This window comes from Diospyros lotus, chromosome 1 (genome assembly GCF_014633365.1).
Source record: "Diospyros lotus cultivar Yz01 chromosome 1, ASM1463336v1, whole genome shotgun sequence".
In the NCBI taxonomy this organism is placed as follows: domain Eukaryota; kingdom Viridiplantae; phylum Streptophyta; class Magnoliopsida; order Ericales; family Ebenaceae; genus Diospyros; species Diospyros lotus.
The window spans coordinates 35,611,598-35,633,572 of NC_068338.1; the positions used below are offsets into that span (position 1 = coordinate 35,611,598).

General features: G+C 38.0%; 3 protein-coding genes and 1 long non-coding RNA gene across 12 annotated transcripts; 3 read left to right on the forward strand and 1 right to left on the reverse strand.

Moving 5' to 3' along the window:
- Positions 1-662: 662 nt before the first annotated feature.
- On the forward strand, positions 663-3,804 carry LOC127796199 (caffeoylshikimate esterase). Of its 4 annotated transcripts, XM_052328225.1 has the most exons (8): positions 663-922; positions 1,071-1,164; positions 1,278-1,310; positions 1,646-1,792; positions 1,940-2,070; positions 2,626-2,763; positions 2,857-2,955; positions 3,056-3,800. In XM_052328225.1, exons 1-8 carry the CDS (start codon positions 902-904, stop codon positions 3,413-3,415), a joined length of 1,023 nt encoding a protein of 340 aa, XP_052184185.1. In that variant the 5' UTR covers positions 663-901; the 3' UTR covers positions 3,416-3,800. The 4 variants fall into 4 exon arrangements, with proteins under 4 accessions (XP_052184185.1, XP_052184193.1, XP_052184209.1 ...); XM_052328233.1 differs by lacking the exon at positions 1,278-1,310 and having other exon boundaries at positions 3,056-3,804; XM_052328249.1 differs by lacking the exons at positions 1,071-1,164; positions 1,278-1,310 and having other exon boundaries at positions 3,056-3,802.
- Positions 3,805-5,451: 1,647 nt separating this feature from the next.
- On the forward strand, positions 5,452-11,612 carry LOC127801213 (uncharacterized). Of its 3 annotated transcripts, none has more exons than XM_052336141.1 (7): positions 5,452-5,561; positions 5,750-5,796; positions 6,698-6,722; positions 7,361-7,435; positions 7,702-7,806; positions 7,913-8,032; positions 11,384-11,612. In XM_052336141.1, the coding sequence occupies exons 2-6, from the start codon at positions 5,792-5,794 to the stop codon at positions 8,027-8,029; spliced, it is 327 nt and encodes a 108-aa protein (XP_052192101.1). In that variant the 5' UTR covers positions 5,452-5,561; positions 5,750-5,791; the 3' UTR covers positions 8,030-8,032; positions 11,384-11,612. The 3 variants fall into 3 exon arrangements, with proteins under 3 accessions (XP_052192101.1, XP_052192093.1, XP_052192110.1); XM_052336133.1 differs by lacking the exon at positions 11,384-11,612 and adding an exon at positions 10,932-11,209 and having other exon boundaries at positions 5,456-5,561; XM_052336150.1 differs by lacking the exon at positions 11,384-11,612 and adding an exon at positions 10,932-11,209 and having other exon boundaries at positions 5,548-5,649.
- An 8-nt stretch (positions 11,613-11,620) lies between these two features.
- On the reverse strand, positions 11,621-15,309 carry LOC127801195 (UDP-glucuronic acid decarboxylase 2-like). Of its 2 annotated transcripts, none has more exons than XM_052336103.1 (7): positions 14,694-15,309; positions 14,439-14,585; positions 13,850-13,929; positions 13,626-13,709; positions 13,469-13,543; positions 12,540-12,632; positions 11,621-12,107 (listed from the first exon to the last, which is right to left on the reverse strand). In XM_052336103.1, the coding sequence occupies exons 1-7, from the start codon at positions 15,307-15,309 to the stop codon at positions 11,889-11,891; spliced, it is 1,314 nt and encodes a 437-aa protein (XP_052192063.1). In that variant the 3' UTR covers positions 11,621-11,888. The 2 variants fall into 2 exon arrangements, with proteins under 2 accessions (XP_052192063.1, XP_052192068.1); XM_052336108.1 differs by having other exon boundaries at positions 14,439-14,581; positions 14,690-15,309.
- Positions 14,437-21,161, forward strand: LOC127801229 (uncharacterized). 3 transcript variants are annotated; one of them, XR_008022989.1, is made up of 3 exons: positions 14,437-14,581; positions 14,690-15,608; positions 20,772-21,161. It is a non-coding gene; the product is annotated as an uncharacterized LOC127801229 (long non-coding RNA). The 3 variants fall into 3 exon arrangements; XR_008022990.1 differs by lacking the exon at positions 20,772-21,161 and adding an exon at positions 20,127-20,519; XR_008022987.1 differs by lacking the exon at positions 20,772-21,161 and adding an exon at positions 17,381-17,850.
- Positions 21,162-21,975: the final 814 nt, after the last annotated feature.

A 21,975-nucleotide genomic window follows, 5' to 3' on the forward strand; every position in this document is an offset into this window, starting at 1 on the left:
AATCAATTCAAGCAAAGTAGAATAATCTGCATTTAAAGCCATTATGACTCTTGAGATTCTAAAAATTTATTAAATCAGGTGAGAGAATAAAAAGAGTATTGTTGGTAAATAAAATGTTAAATGACATAATTATTCTAATATCAATAATTGAAATGATAAAAAAAGACAATTCTATCTGGATAGATTCTATCCAAATAGCAAGGTCCTAAGAGAATAAATGAAAAAAAAAAAAAAGATTCAATGTATTTCATCGATCGATTTATTAATTAGATTAGAGAGAGGTCGGAAATTAAACTTTATAATTTATATAGGTTAACGTACGTATTAATGACGCCAGCGAGCTGTCAGGAAAAACAAAGGAAAATTATAACACAAATAAATGAAGCAGAAATCATTAGAATTTTAAACGTATTGAGGGAGTGGAAGCAAGGAAGGAAGGAAGGAACTCCATAAATGCAGCAATAAGTGACAGCAACTAACTGGGTACGTGCGAGTTTAGCGAGATAAGGGACGCAAAATGCCCATCGATCCCATACCATACCATACATATGCATGCATGCATCCGTATCCAATATTTATACATCTAATAATATATCTAATTTCCTTTTTCTTTTTTCATATATATATTCTTTTTGGGGAACTAGTATATATATGGCATGTAGATATTATATATATATGCAGCCCTTTAACGTCAACGAAACCAAACCAAAGACTTTCTTCTCGTCTCCAAAGACCCTCTCTTCTCGTCTGCTAATTCCTCTCTCTCTCTCTCTCTCCCCCGAGCACAAGCCAAACGCATGGTTTAATTTTACTCCCTCTTCTTCTAGCTAGCCGAGCTCTGATCGCAGATCCGGAAGTGTTCGGGCGAGTTTGCTCGTCTTTTTCGTATATATATTCCGCAATGGACATCGAATATCAGGAGGTGAGTGAACGACGTCTACGTAATTCTTGATTTCTGTCTTTCTTAATTGCTTTGCTTCCTTCGCAATGCGTTGCTTTTTTCGTTCGGTTTGTTTTATATATGAACGTGAATGAATGGATATATATGTGCATATCTGGCGTTTCATTAGGAGTACATAAGGAGTTCTAGAGGCGTCCAACTCTTTACTTGCAGATGGTTGCCGTCTTCCTCTTCTCCCAAGGCTCTCGTTTTCCTCTGCCATGGTCTCTCTCTCTCTCTCTCTCTCTCTCTCTCTCTAGTATAATTTACTGGCAGTGATTATCTATATATTGTTGTTTTTTGATAATCCGGTTGTCAATAAATTACATTAATGCAGGCTACGGCATGGAATGCAGTGATTTCATGAGAGGTGATGATGGCGATTTCCCATGGCTTCTTGATCTCGACCTTCTTTGTTGAAAATTCATATATTTGTCACGGAAATTCACATTAATTACGTACTCTGATTGCTATTCTGAGTTGCGAAACAATACGGATCAAGTTGGTTGAGTAGGTCGCCAAACGAAAACACTCGCTTATATATATCTCTCGTCCAGTACGAAAACTATATATCTGCAAATTTAATAACGTGACGGCAACAGCTACCCACAAACAAATTATTTAATTTACCTCCTTATTAATACTAATTATTAATCATCATAAGTTGTCAATAGTAGTGTCTATTTAATTTAATTATTACTGCAGGATGTGGAACGATGCTGGCAAGGTATGGATACGGAGTGGTGGGGATAGATTACGAAGGACACGGGCGATCCATGGCTGCCCGATGTTACATCAAGAAGTTCAACAACATCGTCAACGACTGCTCCAACTTCTTTAAATCTGTCTCTGGTAAACCCAACTCTAACTGCCCCCTCCCCACCCTCCCTCTCCTTGCATTTACTGCGAAATTAAAGTTTTCCTTAATTTGGTTGGTGATGCCTTCAATATGCGCATTAAATTTTGTTACTTTTATTAAATAATCGATTGGCCTTTCAGCAAAAGAAGAGTACAGGGGGAAGAAGAGGTTCCTATACGGAGAGTCGATGGGGGGAGCCGTCGCGCTGCTGGTTCACAAGGAGGACCCAACTTTCTGGCACGGCGCGGTTCTTGTTGCGCCCATGTGCAAGGTAATTAATAAAAATATTTAGTACATGACTTCATATACTTAAAAGATTAAGATTTGATTACCATATCTAATACTATATATGAGATTTTTCCTAAGCATTAAAAATAGAATAAAATATGAATTAGTCAACTGAAATTATTAAGCAACTAATTAAACCTCCTTAATTAGCCAATAAATAAATACATGAATATGTACCCACCTACTAACGAGTGTAGTTAAAATATTTTCTTGTAATTAAAGGCCACGCCAGTTTTAGTGTGCTTGCATTGACAATTCCAATTCATTCAGTAAATGCAAAGATGGTGGGTGGGTGGGTGGGTGTAAATTAATGGGGTGGGGGGCAATTCTAAGTTGCTCCAGGATAATGGTATTTCCATTTTTAATGTGTATTGCATTTTTTTATTTTTAAATTACATTTATTCGTGTTATATTATATCTTTATTTTTTATTTGTACATTATGCCCCTTTACTGTTACATCAATCTTCATTCACTCATGTAATATCCATACTCAAAAATACTGTAGCAATGCCCTAAATTAATTAATTTACGGCGCAGATCTCGGAGAAGGTGAAGCCACACCCGGTGGTTGTCAATTTGCTGACAATGGTGGAAGACATCATACCCAGATGGAAGATTGTCCCCACCAAGGACGTCATTAATTCTGCCTTCAAGGACCCTATTAAGCGGGAACAGGTGAGCTTCACAAGATAAAAGTAAAATTCATAAAATTAATTTGATATAATTATAAAAACCTTAACATGTTAATTATTATAAACAAATGTGCAGGTTCGAAACAATAAGTTGATATACCAAAGCAAGCCAAGGCTGAAGACTGCCCTAGAAATGCTCAGAACTAGCATGAGCCTTGAGAACACCTTAGGCGAGGTTGCTATATATATATATATAATACCTAGGTTTATTTCATTAAACCAATGTTAAAGAAATTTATAGACGTATATGAAAACTCCAAATGTGTGTTTGGTAGGTGACGATGCCATTCTTTGTGTTGCATGGGGAGGCGGATACGGTGACTGATCCGGAAGTGAGCAAAGCATTGTACGAGAAGGCGAGCAGCAAGGACAAGACCATTAAATTGTATCCCGGAATGTGGCATGCTTTGACATCTGGCGAGTCGGACGACAACATTGAATTTGTCTTCTCGGACATCATTTCTTGGCTTGACAAGCGGTGTGGAGGAGATTACTACGATGGCCTTAATTACGAGCAAACGAATAGCTTGATAGAAAATGTCATGCCAGTTTCATTGTCGGTAACGGGGACTTCCCGGAAGGCGCGACGAGCGAGATCGTCGGCCAACTATTTGTGCGGGTGGAAAGGGCGTTAACTAAGGCGATTGTTCTTCTTTCTCTGCTTGACTTGTCAAGTGAATAGAAAGGCCCAAAAAAAACAATTGGACTAAATCCAGAATTGAAGTGGGAGTTTAGTAAAAATTTATTAGTGTAAACTGTTTTTGGTCGAAATTAATCTAAATTATTCCTTTGCAAGGCCCATAAGCTGTGGCACAATGCAAAGGCCTAGTTGATTATTTTATACAATTACGTAGACAGTACCTTCTGTTGTCGGGTACTTCTATCTGGAGTCCGTCTGTCGCTGTTTGGTCGGCCCAAAAATTGCTTCTCTTTGTTCCACCAGGCCCAGTCTGGTTGAAACTTCCCTTTTTAGGAATTTTTTTTAATAATAATTGCAATAATTATTTTTAAAAAAAATTATAATAACCTTTTATATTATCAAACAAAAAAATAAAATGATCATTTTATTATTTGTTCTCTCTCCTACTTTCTTTTTCTCTATTATCTCTTCTCTGAATTTAAAAAAAAAAAAAATTAACTACCAAAGGCAACTAGAAACTTAGAACCAATGTTGCCAAGCTAAGTTAAACACAACTCGAATTGTCTGGGTTTGACAAACTCATAACATAGAGAGAGAGAAAAAAAACATAGAGATCCATTGAAAGAGGAGCTAAAAACCCCAACTCAACCTTGGGTTGGAGCCTAGTGGCTAGGTGAAAGGAAAAGGAAAAATAAGTTGTGGGCATGTTCAGAAGCAAATAGAAAGCAAAGCTTCTCGTTAGATTTTTTATTTTTGCATTTTGCAGGATTTTAGAAAATTTTATGCCAACAACAATGTAACAGATGGTTTTGCTGACGTATGGTGTTGTCTAATCTCTTTTAGTTGAAATAAAAATTAAAAGTCTCTAAGTGTGGATTATAACAAAAATTTCTTGTCCATGTCAAGATTGTATGACGCGAATATGCAATGGGGCAGGAGAGAACCTATGCCTATTTCTCGTTTCATTTGTATCGGATAAATGTTATGTTATCTGATGCAGACAAGATAACATTCTCTAAAGTGATATTATTAAAAATTAAAAAAAATAATTATATTTTTTTAAAACTTCATAAATATTATTTATAATTACCTCAAGGAATATGAAATGTAATTTTTTTTTTTATAACAATACCTAATTGAAACTTCCAAAATAATGAAACTACAAATAATAATATAACTGTAGAAAGACTTTAACAAAAATTTCTTAATTTTGCTTGCATGCAGAAAGACACATCTCCACAATATTAAAAGTAAAAATGAAAAATATGTAGTTTTATGGTAGACACATATTTTCACTAGTAAATATATTTGGCAAATGCAGTTTTAGTTTGGGTAAATTACACAAATTACTTTTGAGGTTTAGTATAACTATTAGAAACACAGTTTATGTTTTTGAAATAACAGAAAATACATGCCTTAAAATGATGAAATAATAATTTTGCCTTCATAAATAAATTGGTTATTGATTTTAGTAAACAAATTTAAAAAAATAAAATCTTATCGTTATTAGGTGGCATATTTAAAAATAATTTTATTGTGTTATTCATGTTAAGTAACATAACATTTGTCCGAAACAAACAAATTGAGAGAGTGAAAGAAAAGTATAAGCCCACTGAGAGAGATTGAACTCATACACCCATTATTTGTTAGTCAATGTCAAGCAATACATATAATATATTATTTTTCTATGTAAAAATAGAAAGTGAAAAAGAAAAATATACACATTGAGATGTGCCAAAAAAGATTGATAGGAGCAACAATGAGAAATGGGAGAAAAAAAATAGATATAAAAGTAATTTGTTTTGATTATTTTATAATATTCAATGAGATTAACCAACAATAAATAAAATAAAATATAACATTAATTTCAAGGGTTATTGTCACATTTTCTTATACTTTGAAAATTAATTCTATTATTTTATAATTAGAGAAAAAAATGACAGTATAATATTAATCTCAAAAATACATTTTACATATTATCGCACGTTAAGAATTATCGCACTGTAATTTACCCTTTTAATTTTTGGCAAGGGGAGAAGGGAAAGCTATTCCTTCCTTTTTCAAACTCGAGTATTGAGTTCAAGCTACAAAGCTCTAACTCAAGAACACGGGAGCGGGAGGCGCTACAAAGCTCTAACTCAGTAAGCGATCCAGCTCTATCCTATTGTTTCTTGGTTTTAAATATTTGAAGTTGTTGGTTCGTATTATCGTGATCAGGAGACCAAAACCGTGAGAATTTCTCTCTCTCCACTCAAACCCTAGACTTTTAGGGTTTAGTTAGTCATGGTGGAGTAACCCTAGTTAGCCCCCCTTTGTTTTTTTCTCGCAGGTGCACTCATCGTGTTTTTCGCGCCTGTTCATTTGATTCAGTATGAGGTATATTTCGTCTTCTCCATTTCTCTGTTTCTGAATTGCTATCTTTTTTTATGTAAATATTGAACGGGGGTTTCTTTTTTTACTCGGACATGTACTAAGGTTGTTTTGAGCAGAAGCCAACCTATGCTATTGTTCTTGTGCTGGATCTTAACTGGTTATGTGATAATCACATCTTATTGGCTAGGACTTAGGTTACCAGATTAGCGATATTAGATGACGGCTTCATGCTTGTGTTGAAGGAAGCTTTAAGTAGGTTTTACGAGGGTACTATGTCTGGGGTCTTACAGTTAAATAAATAAGCAGAACTTGCCCCTGTATTCAGAAACCTAATAAACGAATTCGTATTGGAGCGGGTGAATGGCTATCTATCTATACCTTGTAATTCAACTGATTTAGGACTATTACATGGACTTCTCAACTCTCAACCAATGACCCCCTTTCTTCCTGGAACACTCTCTGTTCTCTTGCCATACAAAATGGTTCGTCTTCATAGGCGTCCAGGGAGAATTTTCATTCTTCTTTTGCATGAAAACCTGTTTATGCTCCATCAAGTTTGAATGTTCAATGCCTGTACATTTTCTTAAATATTTGGTTTGCCGTGCAATTCATTTTTCAATCTGCTCAAACTCTTTACTACTTTTTATTGTACAAATAGTAATTTATGCGAACAAGAAAAATACAGAAAATACCTATTGTTCTATATACTTAATGTTAGTATGGCAGAAAAAAATGGCCATAGAAAGGAGATATATGCTGCTACTATTTGGGCTGCCTTATCATATTTGCCTTCCCTATTCTTTAACTATAGTGTAACGCTATGCTTAAATATTTTCATTTTATGTGATTAACATGGATACGGGATACTTATTTATTTATTTTTTGGTATTTTATCTTTTCACAGTCGTCCAATGGAAGAAGAAGCTCCTGTAAGTTACCATGCTTATATTCAATTGCATGCTTGGATGATCAGTCATTGTATTTACTTTCGTTTAGTTATTTATCACTTCTATATATCCTTTCAAAGAATTTTCTTTGTAGTTTCAATGTATCAATCCTTTTTGGTGTTTGAAGATGTTTGTTTCTCTCTATATCAATCTTCTAATTAATATGGAGAAATATTTATTGCCTATGGAATCATAAACAATTTTTTTCTTATAAGTAGCAACTCAAATGGTTCTGATACTCTTTACAATTTTTTTTGTTATTATTGCTCATTATGTTATAGTTGTTAATCACTTTCCTTACCTTGTCTCTCAATAGCCAGTGAATAAAAATGGACCCCTGATTCTTCCTTTTTCCATGGGCATTTGAATTGTTATTAAAAACTTCAAACAAAACAAAATGAAGTATTATCAGACAATCCACAATTTTGTTAGTTTGTTGTATAATTATTCAAGTTTGCATGAGAAGCGTTATATAGTGTGTAATGTTTTTCTGTAGCCATCTTTTTTTTTTTTTTTTTAATATTTGGTTAAAAGTAGACTGTGAGCATTCATTTGCATGTTTTTATTTGCTATAATATCGAGTCCGAGCTTGTTGGCCCAATTGAAACTTCTTTTGACAGGGCAAGAACGAGGAAGAGGAATTCAGCACTGGCCCACTCTCTGTACTGATGATGAGTGTTAAAAATAACACCCAGGTAATGCATAATGTTGACAACTGCAACTCATGGTGAAACGTTATTGTATTTGTGGACTGTTATATGCAAGTGCAATTTATAAGTTGGCTGACAAATTGCTGTGCATACCATGCATGGAACTAATGCAAAAATTTGTGCATGTTTGATCTAGCTTGTAACTTTCATTTCTTAGACGGGCTAGTCATTTCCTCTTGTCAGTTTACTTATTTTTGTAACTGGATTGATGATGTATTTGGTTGTGATATTGATCACACTGCACCAATCAGGTGCTTATCAACTGCAGGAACAACAAGAAACTTCTAGGTCGCGTAAGAGCATTTGATCGCCACTGTAACATGGTGCTGGAAAATGTTAAAGAGATGTGGACAGAGGTTTGTTCCACACTACTGAGATAGCTCATATGCCTCGATTTCTTGGTATAATGTATTGTTCAATGCCATACAAGATCCACATCTCAAAACTTTTGTCTTTGCTCAGGTACCAAAGACTGGGAAAGGCAAGAAGAAAGCCCATCCAGTAAATAAAGATCGGTTCATAAGCAAGATGTTCCTCCGTGGAGATTCTGTCATCATTGTCCTAAGAAATCCGAAGTGAGAGGTATATATTCACTATTGTTTTAATTGACTAAATGGAACAACTATTGGAATTCAAAAATTTGTTGGATGAATGTTCATGAAGTTCCCCTTTTTGTTGTAGTAGAATTTTCTGCATCTTGTCTTTTGTGGATTCTTTTAGAGAAATTTGTTCTTGACCTCATTTGGATGCGTTGAATGTTTGTCATTCCCCTTTGATTCCTTTGAAATAACAGATATGTTCTATTTGTAAAAATGGTTAGATTGGCTATTTAGTTTATTTAGATGTACTCTGTTGACAGTCTATTTACACTGTTGGGCTGAAGTTGAAATTAAGAAGCTGTTTCAATTGGCATGCGAGTTAGTATGTCCTGTATTAAGAGCCTATTTATTATAGTGCTTTAACCTTTATGTTGATTCTGGAGCTCTTAGCATAGTTTGGCAAGGTGATGTTAGATGTTTACTTTTGCAATATTTTGCAATCTATATTAATATTAGTTATCTTTGATATTTTGGGTGCCTTAACTCTTGATTTTAGTTTATGGAATTTATTTTCATTATGTGGCCTTTAGATTATTGAGTTTTTTCTAGATCTGAAACTATCTTAAAAATAATTTACGGAATAAAATTAGACAAAAGTATTTCCCGTAAAAATCTAGCTCACTGTACTTGTCAAAAGATGTATAAAAAATCTAAAATCCCTCCCTCACCCTTGCTTACATGTTTTAACAAGAGGAAAAAACACCACTTTTGCAGTTTATGGAGGGAAAAGAAAAACCACATTTGAGGTTGTCATGACCCCGAGGATCCCCAAGGATCGAGTAGGAAATATGAGTATTTAGCTTACATGCATTACTATACTTTGTAATTTCCTTTTTTCTTTCTGTTATAGCTAATCGTTTTAGCTATAGGCAGTTATAGTCATTGTTGTAACTGCACATGGGTGCATGTGCAAGGCTGTGAGGCTATATAAGCCACAGCTAGAGAGGATGGAAGGCATGCTTGAATTGAATGAAAGAAACTCTAATCCTCTCTCTACAATTCTCTCCAATCTCCCTCTCATTTCTCTCTACTGCTCTCCCTCATTTCTCTCTACATTCTTTCCCCATTTCTATCCATTTCTTCTTCCCCAGTATTCTGTTCTTGATTCTACTCCATCAGCTCCATCCGATTGTCATTCCAATCCTAGGCTAAACCCTAGGGTCATGACAGAGGTTTGTGGATAAACTCTGAAACTGGTTTTCCCTAAAAACAAAAAACCAACAAATTGCGATTTATTCAAAACTGCTTTTGTGGTTTATGTAGAAGAAAGGAAAAGTTCTCACGTGGTTTGTGGATAAACTCTAAAAAATTGCTTTAGTGACTTTTCCTAAAAATGAAAAATTGAGAAAACAAACCTTTTGTGGTTTATTCATTATTGAATAAACACAAAAAGCAGTTTATTTTATATTGAAGAAACAGGAAAAGCGGTTTTCCCAATAGTGGAAGCAGTTTCAACAATTAAAGATTTCTTCAATAGGAATAAACCATCTTTTAAAGTTGAACAAAGCGAGATAATTATACTTGACAGGTGATAGTGGGAAATGCCTTTGTCTTGGTTTTATTTTTTAAATATTTTTTCTAAAGATGGTTTCAAATTTTCAAAAAACTCTATCACACACTTCATCTAAGTGATAGTTTGTCCATGTAGTATAGAACATAAACATGGTGTTCAGAGGCTGCATACCATGTAAGCTTTCAGATCATCAGTGAACACAACTTTGCATACCATGTAAGCTAATCTCGGTAAACAGATTGGGAGAATATCCTAGGTTTGAACGCTATAGTTGTTGAAGGTGCGCACAAGAGCAGCTGCTCTGTGCTCTTATTCAACAGGGAGGCACAGTGCCATGCAAAAGGTCTTGTGCGCCTTTTGTAAATAGTTTAATAAACCCTAAAACTGAAGTCAGACATCAAGGAACATCCAATGCCTCGTAAACTCTTTTGTTCAATTTGTCAATATGAGTCCATATTTGCGTAGATTGGCAAGAGGCAAGGCTGCCGGAGCTTTCGTGAGCTGGCGAGCAACTTGTGCATGTGGGCATGAGACTTAACTTTGCACTTATTTCACCAGCAGCCAGAGTCGGTGACAACCTCTGATTATCTTTTTTGTAATTCCTGTAGGCTTTTTGTTGTTTTCATTGCCTATTTTGTTTCTTCTTTCTGTTTTTCTTTTCGGCTAATCTGGTTGTTGCCTTTCTTCATGACTTGAAATTGTTAATTTCAATTAGAAACGTCCCATGTTCAGATGGTTGTTCTCTTCCTATTCTAGTATTTTGTATTTATTTTTTCTTTTTAATTTTATGGTAATCCATTTGTTCTCTTTTTAACTATAAGTTCTTTATTTCAATTAGATACACACCACCACAATGCATGTGCTTTATATGCCTCAATTCTCAATTTTAATTAAAATCTGTTAGATTAAATTCTCTAGTTTTCTAAATGTGTTTAACTAATTAATGTATATTTAATCTTTGATTTTATTTTATTTGTTTAAATGTGTTGTATGCTATTATTAAACTATTTTTTAAATTTATTTTAATTACACTTGGTACTTTGTTGAAACAATATTAGTTGCTATTAATATTTTTTATCTATTTTGCGGTGCACCTTGGCTCCAAGCGCTGTTTGTGTTAGATTGTCCTGTTAAATTTTGTTCCTTAATGTGCCATAAACTTATTGGTAGCAATATGTCTCTTAATTTTGTCCATTTTTATGCTTCAAAACAAAATAACAAATCATGACGCCACTACTATGGTTCGCATCTGAGATTGCATTTGCCGGTTGCTTTTCTGTTCCTTTCTAGGTCCTTTGTGCTAATATGGTGTAACGAATCTTGTATCTATAACAGAGTGGTTAATATAATATAATTTTTTATGACCTAGGTGCATGGACGTGTAGAACAGGATCCTGGACCTTCCTTTGTGGAGATAGCTGTTCACATCGTAGGACTTATGGCCTCGTATATAAGTCATTGGTGTTCCAATCAATTTCGATGTAGAGACTTTGATTTAGATATCTTTCTATTTTTGTGTTTTCTGCTGTTGAGACATTAGAATGAAACAAATATTGGCTGTTAATTCTAATATCTGAGATTGTTTTCCTTGGTATTCATGACCTCAAAGGCTATGTTTGGAAAATGATGTTATTATGTTTGAGAGCATTTAATTTCGTCGTCTCCTATTTTCCTGTTACGAATTGTAGTTCCAAACAGAGTGAAGAGGTTGCATTATCATTTTGTTAGTTTGATGAGAAATTGATGAGAGAACAAGGTTGCTGGATGTTAATATAGGTGCAAATTTTTAATTTTGAAACTAGAAATTGTTGTTTAATGTAGCGGGCTGGTAACCAGAACCGGACAAATGGCGGCACCGGGCCTAACCTCAGTTTCAGAGGTATGATTCATTTTTGTTGTTGAGGCCCCTTGAAAGCTATATTTACTTCTGTTCCCGGGCTGAACAAGTTTTTTATTGTTAAATCATCATTTTATCCAACTGCTATGCATCCACTATTTTTATTGATTATGTAAAAAAATATTCCTGGGAAGAGAAATTTGCAGCTGAACACTCAAATGTCGAGGAAAGCAAGGATTTGTATCTCCGGAAATTCTAAAAATGACTGAAAAATAGAGTGCGAAGGAAAAGAGCCAGAGAGAGAGAGAGAGCTCAAAACTACTCAAGAAAGAAAACTAAATGGGGGGCTAATATCCTACTACTGCAGCTGCCCCCCCCTTTTGCCGTCTGGCAGAGCTAGAGTTGATTTCAGTTGGATATGAATATTCGGCTTCAACATGCCTTCTTTCTCCTCTACTTTGACGCATTCAATATGGTCCCCCTATCTCCTTAGGCCGAAACACCTCCTGTACCTTCTTTGTGGTCACCAAAGATCCGTTGCCTAAAGTCTGAGACCATTAAGGGTAGACCCTTGCGAAGGGATATTTTGGGCTCCCAGCCTAGGAGCTCTTTAGCCTTCGAGATATCGGGCTTCCTCTTGTGCGGATCATCTTCTGTGTTGGGCTTGAATTCTATCTTTGCATTCGGGTCGATTGTTTCTTGGACCACCTGCAACATGGGTACAAGCAAAGGAGTGAGTTCGGGCTACTCAGCTTGCAGAAATCACCTATGCAGGTTTTGCCAATCAGATAATCTCCCAAGTATTCTCTGTGGCCTTCTCTTTCTCAATCTGTCTCTCTCGAGATGAAATATGTCACAAACCAACATATTTCACATTTTGGTAATATGGCTCATATGCTTGTGACAGCTAGCCAGCTAAGAAGAAAGGTTAAAGAGAAAAGGACAAATCACTTTGGCCAGAAAATATATATATATATATATATATAGATCATGTGGAACTTTCCACCTATCCAAGACCGTAACAACTTTTTAACTTTTTCCTCGTTTGCTTTTTCACAACTTTTAAATTTCTGTTCTGGTATCCATTGCTTAGTATCATGCCATGGGCGCAGATAAAGAATCATGTCATCAGGGAGATACCTGAGCAAGTTCAAGCATGGTAAATTCACCGGGGTTCCCCAGATTGAAGGGCCCTACATGTTCTCCTTCCATCAAACGCATCAGTCCCTCCACCTTGCACATTCAAAGACAAATCATAATCAGTCCCCAGAAAGTAGCAATTGCAAATAATCACTGTAATGTAATGTAATGGATTTGCAATATGAAAATTTCACTTTCAAGGGAAAAGAATTCACGAGAGATAAGTGGGGTGAATATTAATTAATGTTTACCTAGCAGTTTCGAACTTCATTTATTGGAAACATCTGGGTAAAAATTTAAATCTATACACACCATCACTGTACCTAAATTTTCTGAACGTTTAATAGACGAAAAGACTAAACAGTTCCTCCCACATGTACGTACGACAGTGTTTAATTAGTGTGAAGACAACACTGCACGGATACATTAGAGAAGCTGCCTGCTGTAATTACACAACCGGCAACCGCAGTAAAAGCACAGAGCAACGCACATGGAAAAACCAAGAATAGTAGAGAGTTTCAAAAGCCTGCAACTTTACATAAGGAGGAGCCATGCACATGCAGAGAAGTGAGAGTTACAAAAGGGTCACGAGTTTTATTGCAGCTTCAGTTAAATTCTCACCACAGCCACGGCACGCCACATGCATTGTTATGGTTAAAATATCATAAATATATATATATATAGGCCACAATCTTTATTCCTTCCTCCGCATTTAATGTTAAAACATCCATAACATACATACATCCCATGGAATTCAGTCATGAATCACGATAAAAGGGAAGGAATGAAGAATGCAGGCAGGCCGGCAGTTAAAACAAACGACACATAGAAGCAAATAAAACTACATATCTATTAAATTGGTCACAGCGTGTGTGAGAATCAAATTTTGAATTAAATTAAAGAGCGAATTAAAGCGTCCGTCGACTTACCAAATCCGACACGTACTGGAAGCTCCTCGTCTGCTTCCCGTCCCCATATACAGTCAGTGGCTCCTTTCTCAATGCCTATGCACCACCACAAAAATTCTTATACCTACATATCACAATCTCAAAAAAGATGGGGAGTCCAGAAATCAATCGACCTCACCTGAGCAACGAAGTTGCTGACAACGCGGCCATCGTCGATGCACATCCGAGGCCCGTACGTGTTGAAAATCCTAGCAATTCTCACCTGGTCATCATCAATAACCATAAGCAATGCAATGCATCATTCACAAATCAAACAGAGAGAGAGAGAGAGAGAGAGAGAGAGTTTAATTCAAGAATTTCATAGATGAAACCGTGTAAGAATCAATTGATTGAAGACCAAACCTCGACTCCAGCGCCGCGGTGGTAGTCCATGGTCAGAGTCTCTGCTGTACGTTTTCCCTCATCGTAGCAGCTCCGGACACCTGTCACACACCGGTCGTTGTCAGGATTCTCTCTATTATTCGTAATTTATACGACATACACCCTCCTCCACCAAACCCCACTCCCCATTCTCTGTCTTCCCCTTTAAATTACCATTATCGCCCTCCACCACTTAGATATTTTCTTTTCTTTGCCGTGCCATTGTTTAACGGACACGATTACGGGGAAAAGCGAGGTGGGCCGTCCGATTGGAAGACCCGCCAATGACGGGGCAGTTCGTTGATAATTCCAAACCGGACGATATCACGGTCAAAAGGTTGCCGTTCCAACCACAGTTGCCCACGTGGATTCTAATTTTGTCAGTTCGAAACCAAAAAGAAAAAAAATAAAAGGAGGCCACAAGCGTTAGGTGACTGACTGCCGGTCTGCTGCCTATGCAGCGCATGTTAGCGCCGCACGCTCGTCAGGTTGGTACCCGGCCGCCGGCGACGGCTAGGCCGCCGCAGACGGCGTTGGCTTTTCTAGGGAGAGGATCTGATGACGTACGTACCGATTGGATTGACGTTGCCCCAGTAAGTCTCGACCTGAGGGTGTTGCAGTGGATCGCCGTACACCTCGCTGGTGCTCGTTAGCAAGAACCGCGCACCGACTCTCTTGGCCAGCCCCAGCATGTTGAGAGTTCCCACTACATTTGTTTTGTGGATTCCCCAAAAAGACTCAGAATTAAGGAAATTCGATTAAGAGAGGGAAAAAAAACAAAGGAAAGAAATCAAACGGATTTAGAGAATGTGAAATTGGAAGGATATGATGGTCTTGACGGGGTTGAACTTGTAATGGACGGGAGAGGCGGGGCAAGCGAGGTGGTAGATCTGATCGACCTCCAGGAGGAGAGGCTCCACGACGTCGTGTCGGATGAGCTCGAACCTAGGGTTTCCGAAATGGTGCATCACGTTCTCCTTCCGGCCAGTGAAGAAATTGTCCACGACAATCACGCTGTCGCCTCTCGCGATCAGACGGTCCACCAGGTGGCTCCCGACGAACCCCGCGCCGCCGGTGACCACGATCCTCAGCCCCTTCCGTTTCAGTCCCAGTGGCACCTTTCCTCCCGAATGAACCGACCCGATCCCGCCGTGGCCCTGGTAGAACACGCCCCGAGTCACACGAGTCGACTCGGAGATCAAGTGCGAGTCTGAGATCTGATCATAGTTCTCGCCGGAAACTCCGCGGGAGGTGGCGGGAAGGAGAGTGAAGAAAAGCGTGGCGATGGCCATTCCGACGACAACGAACACGAGCCGCTGTTCCCGGAGCACGTATCGAATCGGACGAATCACGGACAGCCACGGCTTCGGGCGCTTCGGCGAGTAAGCGTCAGCTATTGTTTGAGCCTCGTGGCCCCTGTATATCAACTCCGACGACCCCATGTTCACTCCTCTCTCTGTCTCTGCAAATCAATGAAGAGAGAAGAGGGGTTCCGGAAGAGGCGATGATGGGGAAAATATATAAGACGAAACGGCAATGGTGATGGCGGTGGTAGTTTGAAGCCGGAAAATCGGCCGCTTTTAATCGGCGACGCGTGGTTGATGATGGGTGTGAGGGTCGGTATAAATAGTCCCGCTTGTTTGGCCACAATTACGTAATTGTCCTCGGGTGCTCTGAAAAGTAAACGGTTGCTACCCAGGTTGGGAAATTGGAGATCCACTCCAAAAACTGCTAGTGACAGGTCAGTGACATTTCCATGCTTTATTCACTTAAATTGGGTTTGGTTGGGTTCACTTTTGGAGCTTGGACTCTCTAATACTCCACCAATCAGCTTCTTATTAATTGGGGGAGGCGAGGAGGCATACATGATGGCCCAATCTCAGCCCATTCTTTTAATTTTTTCTGTTTTTCAAAATGTTACATATTATTCGTTTGAAATTGTATTATTCTGTAAAAAAAATATATATATATTTTAAATGTTACTTGGTCAAACAAGATATATTTACTTTTCAGTAATTATACCAAGAATAATTCGTATTTCTTGGCTGAATTACATATTATTATTTTTTTATTTTAAATATATAGAACCAATAGATATGCCAAACTTTATTTAAAGACAGTGGAATGTCCAAATTAATCAAGCATTACCTAACCTGCTTTTTATAGGCTTATAGGTTGTTAGAATTGTGAGATTTTTATTTAAATTTGAATTATATAAATCTTTGACAAAATCAAATAAAAATCAAAACACCCATCAATCTTTTAATTATTACTTTATATGTATATATATATATATATCCAAAAAAAACTTAAGAATGATCGAAAAGGTAATAATGGTAAAGATATTCCAGTAAAATTAATTGGTGTCAATATCTTAATAATTAATTACCGATTTGATTTTTTTTTTTTTTTTGTAAAAATTATTCATATAGTTTTGTTTTATTTATTTAATACTCTTAAATATGCTTTTAGGATATTAGATATTTTATATAAATACTCATTTTTTTTTTTTGGGGGGGGGGGTTAATTTTAAACGTGACACCGAATATTAATTTAGCAAAATTATAAAGGGAGTACAGAGTGAGTGGGGCTACCACAGTAATTTCCATCCATCAATGATGGTGTGGCTTTCGGTCCAAGCGATGGCAACCCTCCTTGAGAGGCTTATTAGACTCTAGTTTCTAGAGGGGAGGGGAAAGCGCCGAAGCCTCAAAAAGCCAATTTGGCGGACAGCTTTGAGTAATTTGGACGCCCATTTTGATTGATTTTATATATATATATATATATGTAGCTCACATGCAATGCAATGCAACCATATAATAATATATTTTCCGACTAATATTATATGACCAAAGCATTTTGTTTTGTTTTAAAGATTTGGTCACCAACTGTGTCGTTCCTTCCCTGCCCTTCCCTGCCCACATCCACACCCACACCCACACTTTATCTGCCTGCCTCTTCACATAATAATAAAGTAGTAACAGTAGAAAGGAATGCCCCTTCACCCAAAATAATTTGTCCATGTTAATGATTGCATGTCTATTTGTCATCCTTACAGGTCTTTGTTCGGTACATTTTCAATCTTTCAGTGTACATCGATTAAATTATTCCTTCCTCAAAACATCAAGAGTTGACGAATCACCACGTGTTTTAAGTTAATCCTTATGATGATTTATTCCGCTGAGTAATTAGGTAGGCTACAAGTTTAGTATATAATGGGTGGGTGGGAAGGAAGGTGGAGATCGAAGAAGAAGAAGAAGAAGAAGAAGAAGACTGCGCATTGTATTATATATTTCCAGTTCCACTTGCTCGATGCTTTCAAATGCAGAGATCGATCATTAAAGTAGTATATGATGAGGATGATCAGTTTATGACTTCTTCTTCTTCTTCTTCTTCTTTTTTTTTAATTTTTAAATAATAATTACTAAATATATTACAGTTCGTGTTTGAATTGTTCGCAAACATGATCATTCGTCAATTACAATTAATTTTCTGATGAGGGAATATTTACAGGGGGCAATTTTACTGTACTACCCCTGGGAGGTTACCATTAACTCGGAGCCATGTGTGCCAGTAAAGACCAATATGCGATCGCCACGTGTCAAGACTTAGGAGCTCCGCTTATCTTTATAATCTTTATTATGATTTTGAACTGGAAAGAGATAAAGAAGAAGATTAAGTCAACCAATGATATCTTTAAATATCCCAAGAATTATCTCTATTAGGGAAGATTATCTTTTCTCCCCATGGAAAGGGGATCAACCTCTCCTTTTGAAATATATCTTATCTCCTAAGGGAAAGGCCACGGGACATCTATAAATAGAGGGCAACCTCTACAGGTATGGGGATCTGATCTGATTCCTAAGGGACTCATTGATTATCTTTCATTACTGTTATTATGCTCCTCAAAAACCCTGTGAACTGACTTGAGCGTCGGAGGGATCACGGGGAGCAAGTCTCCACCCCTTTTTGCAGGTACTTGGTCCGAGACAGAAGAAGGTGATCGGCTCCGCATCATCAATTGGCGCCCACCGTGGGGCCTTCGTCTTTTTCTTCTATTTTCCAAGTACAATTTCAAGCCGTAGGAAATCTATTCAACTCAATTACACGTATTTGCTGATTGCATCATGGGTACGCTTGTTTCTCTTTTAATATTTTTTGTGCCTCCTATGATTTTATTTTTCAATTATTGTTTTATGTAAAAATAATTGAAAGAGAAGGCCGAAAGATTTATATATATATGGATATATATATATTCAATCACATAAAAGAAGCGTAATTCTGCCATTACATTCATATTATATGAATATATATATATGTTGGAGAAAAGCTTATCATGGAAGCCTAGCAGAATAAATAAGAAAAGAGGTGTTATATTATAATATTAAAGGGGAAGACTTCCTGGAAAAGGGGTATATACCCAGAAACCACCATGGATGAGCCAGGCGATGGCCGCAGCAAGCAGCGATAATGGTTACGACGGAAGCTCCGTTAATATCGCTTTGGTTAAAACTTATTTCCCTTGTTTTATCATTCTAGTGTTTTAACTACTATTTATTGGAGAATTGCTAGATATATGCAAAAGGTTTTAATTTGAATTGCTTGATAGATATGCTCCAATGACTTGAATTTTAATTGATTCTGTTAAAATGTTCGGGATTAATAACGTTAGCAGACGAAAGGCTCGCCCCGAACACCTACGGATGTAGGCGTTATGCCAAACCGCAAAAATAAAATACTCTATTTAATTGCGGACGTAGGCGTTACGCCGAACCGCGAAAACAAAATATTTGTTATTCTTTAATTGCGGATGTAGGCGTTACGCCGAACCGCGAAAACAAAATATTTGTTATTCTTTAATTGCGGATGTAAGCGTTACGCCGAACCGCGAAAACAAAATATTTGTTATTCTTTAATTGCGGATGTAGGCGTTACGCCGAACCGCGAAAACAAAATATTATTATTCTTTAATTGCGGACGTAGGCATTTCACCGAACCGCGAAAATAAAATAAGGATATTATTTGAAATCCCGTCATCAACTATAATCCAAGCCAGCATGTGCGAATGAAAATCGAAGGTCCGAAAGGCCTCAACAACGCAAAAGTAAAGGATCAGATGTGATCCTTAGGGGGCCCTGAACTCCCGAACACTCAAAAACAAAGGATCAGATATGATCCTCGGGGGGCCTCGAACCCCCGAACATTCAAAAACAAAGGATCAGATATGATCCTCGGGGGGCCTCGAACCCCCGAACACTCAAAAACAAAGGATCAGATATGATCCTCGGGGGGCCCCGAACCCCCGAACACTCAAAAACAAAGGATCACTTATGATCCTCGAACTCTTGACAACTCAAAATCGAAGGTTCAAAGGGGACCACCCCTACTAATTAAGGCACCAGTTCGGAGGCTACAAACCTCTGCCAAATGAAGACCAAAGGGGACCACCCCTACTAATTAAGGCACCAGTTCAGAGACTACAAACCTCCGCCAAATGAAGACCAAAAGGCATCAGTTCGAAAGCTACGAACCTCCGCCAAATGAAGACCAAAGGGGACCGCCCCTACTAATTAAGGCATCAGTTCGGAGGCTACGAACCTCCGCCAAACGAAGACCAAAGGGGACCATAGCCTCAGCCAATGGCCCCGAAGGCAAGGCGCGCAGCCTCAACCAACACAGCTTCTGCCAACGGCCCCGAAGACGAGGCATGCAGCCTCGGCTAGCAACCCCGAAGATCAGGCACGCGGCCTCGGCCACCGCAGCCTCGGCCAACGGCCCCCAAAGATCAGGCACACGGCCTCGGCCACCACAGCCTCGGCCAGTGGCCCCCGAAGACAAGGCACACAGCCTCGGCCAGCGGCCTCGAAGATAAGGCAAGCGGCCTCGGCCACCACAACCTCGACCAGCGGCCCCCGAAGATGAGGAATGCGGCCTCGACTAGCATAGCCTCGGCCCTAGGCTAAAAATAACAATAAAAATATATGTACTGATTTAAGAGCTGACCCTTTTTCTACTATAGGAAAATTCTCGAACGTCACTATCACCTCGAGCGACCTAATCACCCTTTGCATGGGAAGACTGAAAAGGCAACGGGAGACTTAAGAAGCGAATTCAACATCCGAGACTGCTAACCCAAATTTTTAGCAGAATTTTTTTACAGAGGCTCAGAAAAACAGTGACAACTACTCCTTCAGCTGCCCAACCTCCTTACTCGATCAGCTCAAGGAGTGGGGGGCAAGTGATGAGGGAATATTTACAGGGGGCAATTTTACTGTACTACCCCTGGGAGGTTACCATTAACTCGGAGCCATGTGTGCCAGTAAAGACCAATATGCGATCGCCACGTGTCAAGACTTAGGAGCTCCGCTTATCTTTATAATCTTTATTATGATTTTGAACTGGAAAGAGATAAAGAAGAAGATTAAGTCAACCAATGATATCTTTAAATATCCCAAGAATTATCTCTATTAGGGAAGATTATCTTTTCTCCCCATGGAAAGGGGATCAACCTCTCCTTTTGAAATATATCTTATCTCCTAAGGGAAAGGCCACGGGACATCTATAAATAGAGGGCAACCTCTACAGGTATGGGGATCTGATCTGATTCCTAAGGGACTCATTGATTATCTTTCATTACTGTTATTATGCTCCTCAAAAACCCTGTGAACTGACTTGAGCGTCGGAGGGATCACGGGGAGCAAGTCCCCACCCCTTTTTGCAGGTACTTGGTCCGAGACAGAAGAAGGTGATCGGCTCCGCATCATCATTTTCTATGTCTTAACGATTTTATTATAAAAAATTTAAAGAAAGATTAGATCTTTGTTTCAATATTTATTGTGTTAGCAATTAGAATTGCGTGACAGACAGACTCACAGTGCTGCCACCATAACAATTTAATTTGCAGGGAGGAGGAGGAGGATGGGGCCAGCGAGGAGAGGACATCGTTAACAAGTCGCATCGCAGCGGATTATTTCTCAAGCGACGTTGACGCACCGCCATACACGTGTCGTTTTTCTGATCTAAAAGTTCGTACCGGTCCGCCCATGTGTATACATGTCTCCGTGTGTTCCTTCCTTCCTTCCTTCCTTCCTCAGTTGGTGCCTTCAACCTTCTCCAGGACCACCTGCCGCCGGCCGGAAATGCTCCCACCTTCGTAACATTTAATAAATAATTACCCATTCCCATATTATTTTAAATTTTAAGCCCAACGTAACCTCCTAAACAATAAAAAAATATATTTTCCCTGAGTTTAAGGAAATAAACAAATAAATTTCACCCAAACTAGATTGCGACTTAGCTGATTTGTATTTTTTATTTTCTTATAATTTATTATTTATGGACTTACATTGGGTTAGAATTGAATTGAATGTGAAAATTTTTGGCATGCTAAATAAATCAAATCAAACCAACAAAAAAAAAAAACTATTTAACACTGTTGTAGAGTGGTTGACATTTTCCCCTTAATTTGCCGACTTTCTCCGGTTAGGTGGATTTTCACCTTGTTGTCTACCTGAAACTAACCGGCGAGGGGCTTGAAATGGTGAGTTGGCAAAGGGAGGGAGGAAGCAAGCACCAATTGGGTCTCTTCTCTCTAAAGTGACTCTGCCCCAGCAAATATTAGGCCTTACGCACCCCATTCATTCATTCATTCATTATTTAATTATATTTCCACATGTTCGTGCAATTTCTTCCAATTAGGTTGCTGCCTTTACGGTCTGTCCTTGATGTCTTCGTCTTCACTCACCCAATCATATATATATATATATATTGAAAAAAAAAAAACTTTAATGCCCGGAAATAGGTTGTGGATATTTGGAAAAAAAAAAGAAAAAAAGAAATCCTTGTCAAGCGTCACGGAAGCCAAGCGATCAGCTCCCTCATCTTTAAAGGGATGAATTATATGGCAAGTGACCAGTTAGCAATTGTTGGATACCAAACTCAAAGTTGAGATCAATTGTGCAAAATGATTAATGTTTATTTTAAGTGTTAGCATAATACGGGATAGTTTATAATTGACCCAAGATGATAAATATTAGGGCTTCGTTGTAACTCTATCCCAACTCAAATGTTTAGGTCCAGAAAATAGACTTGGCCTGGGCTTAAGCCTG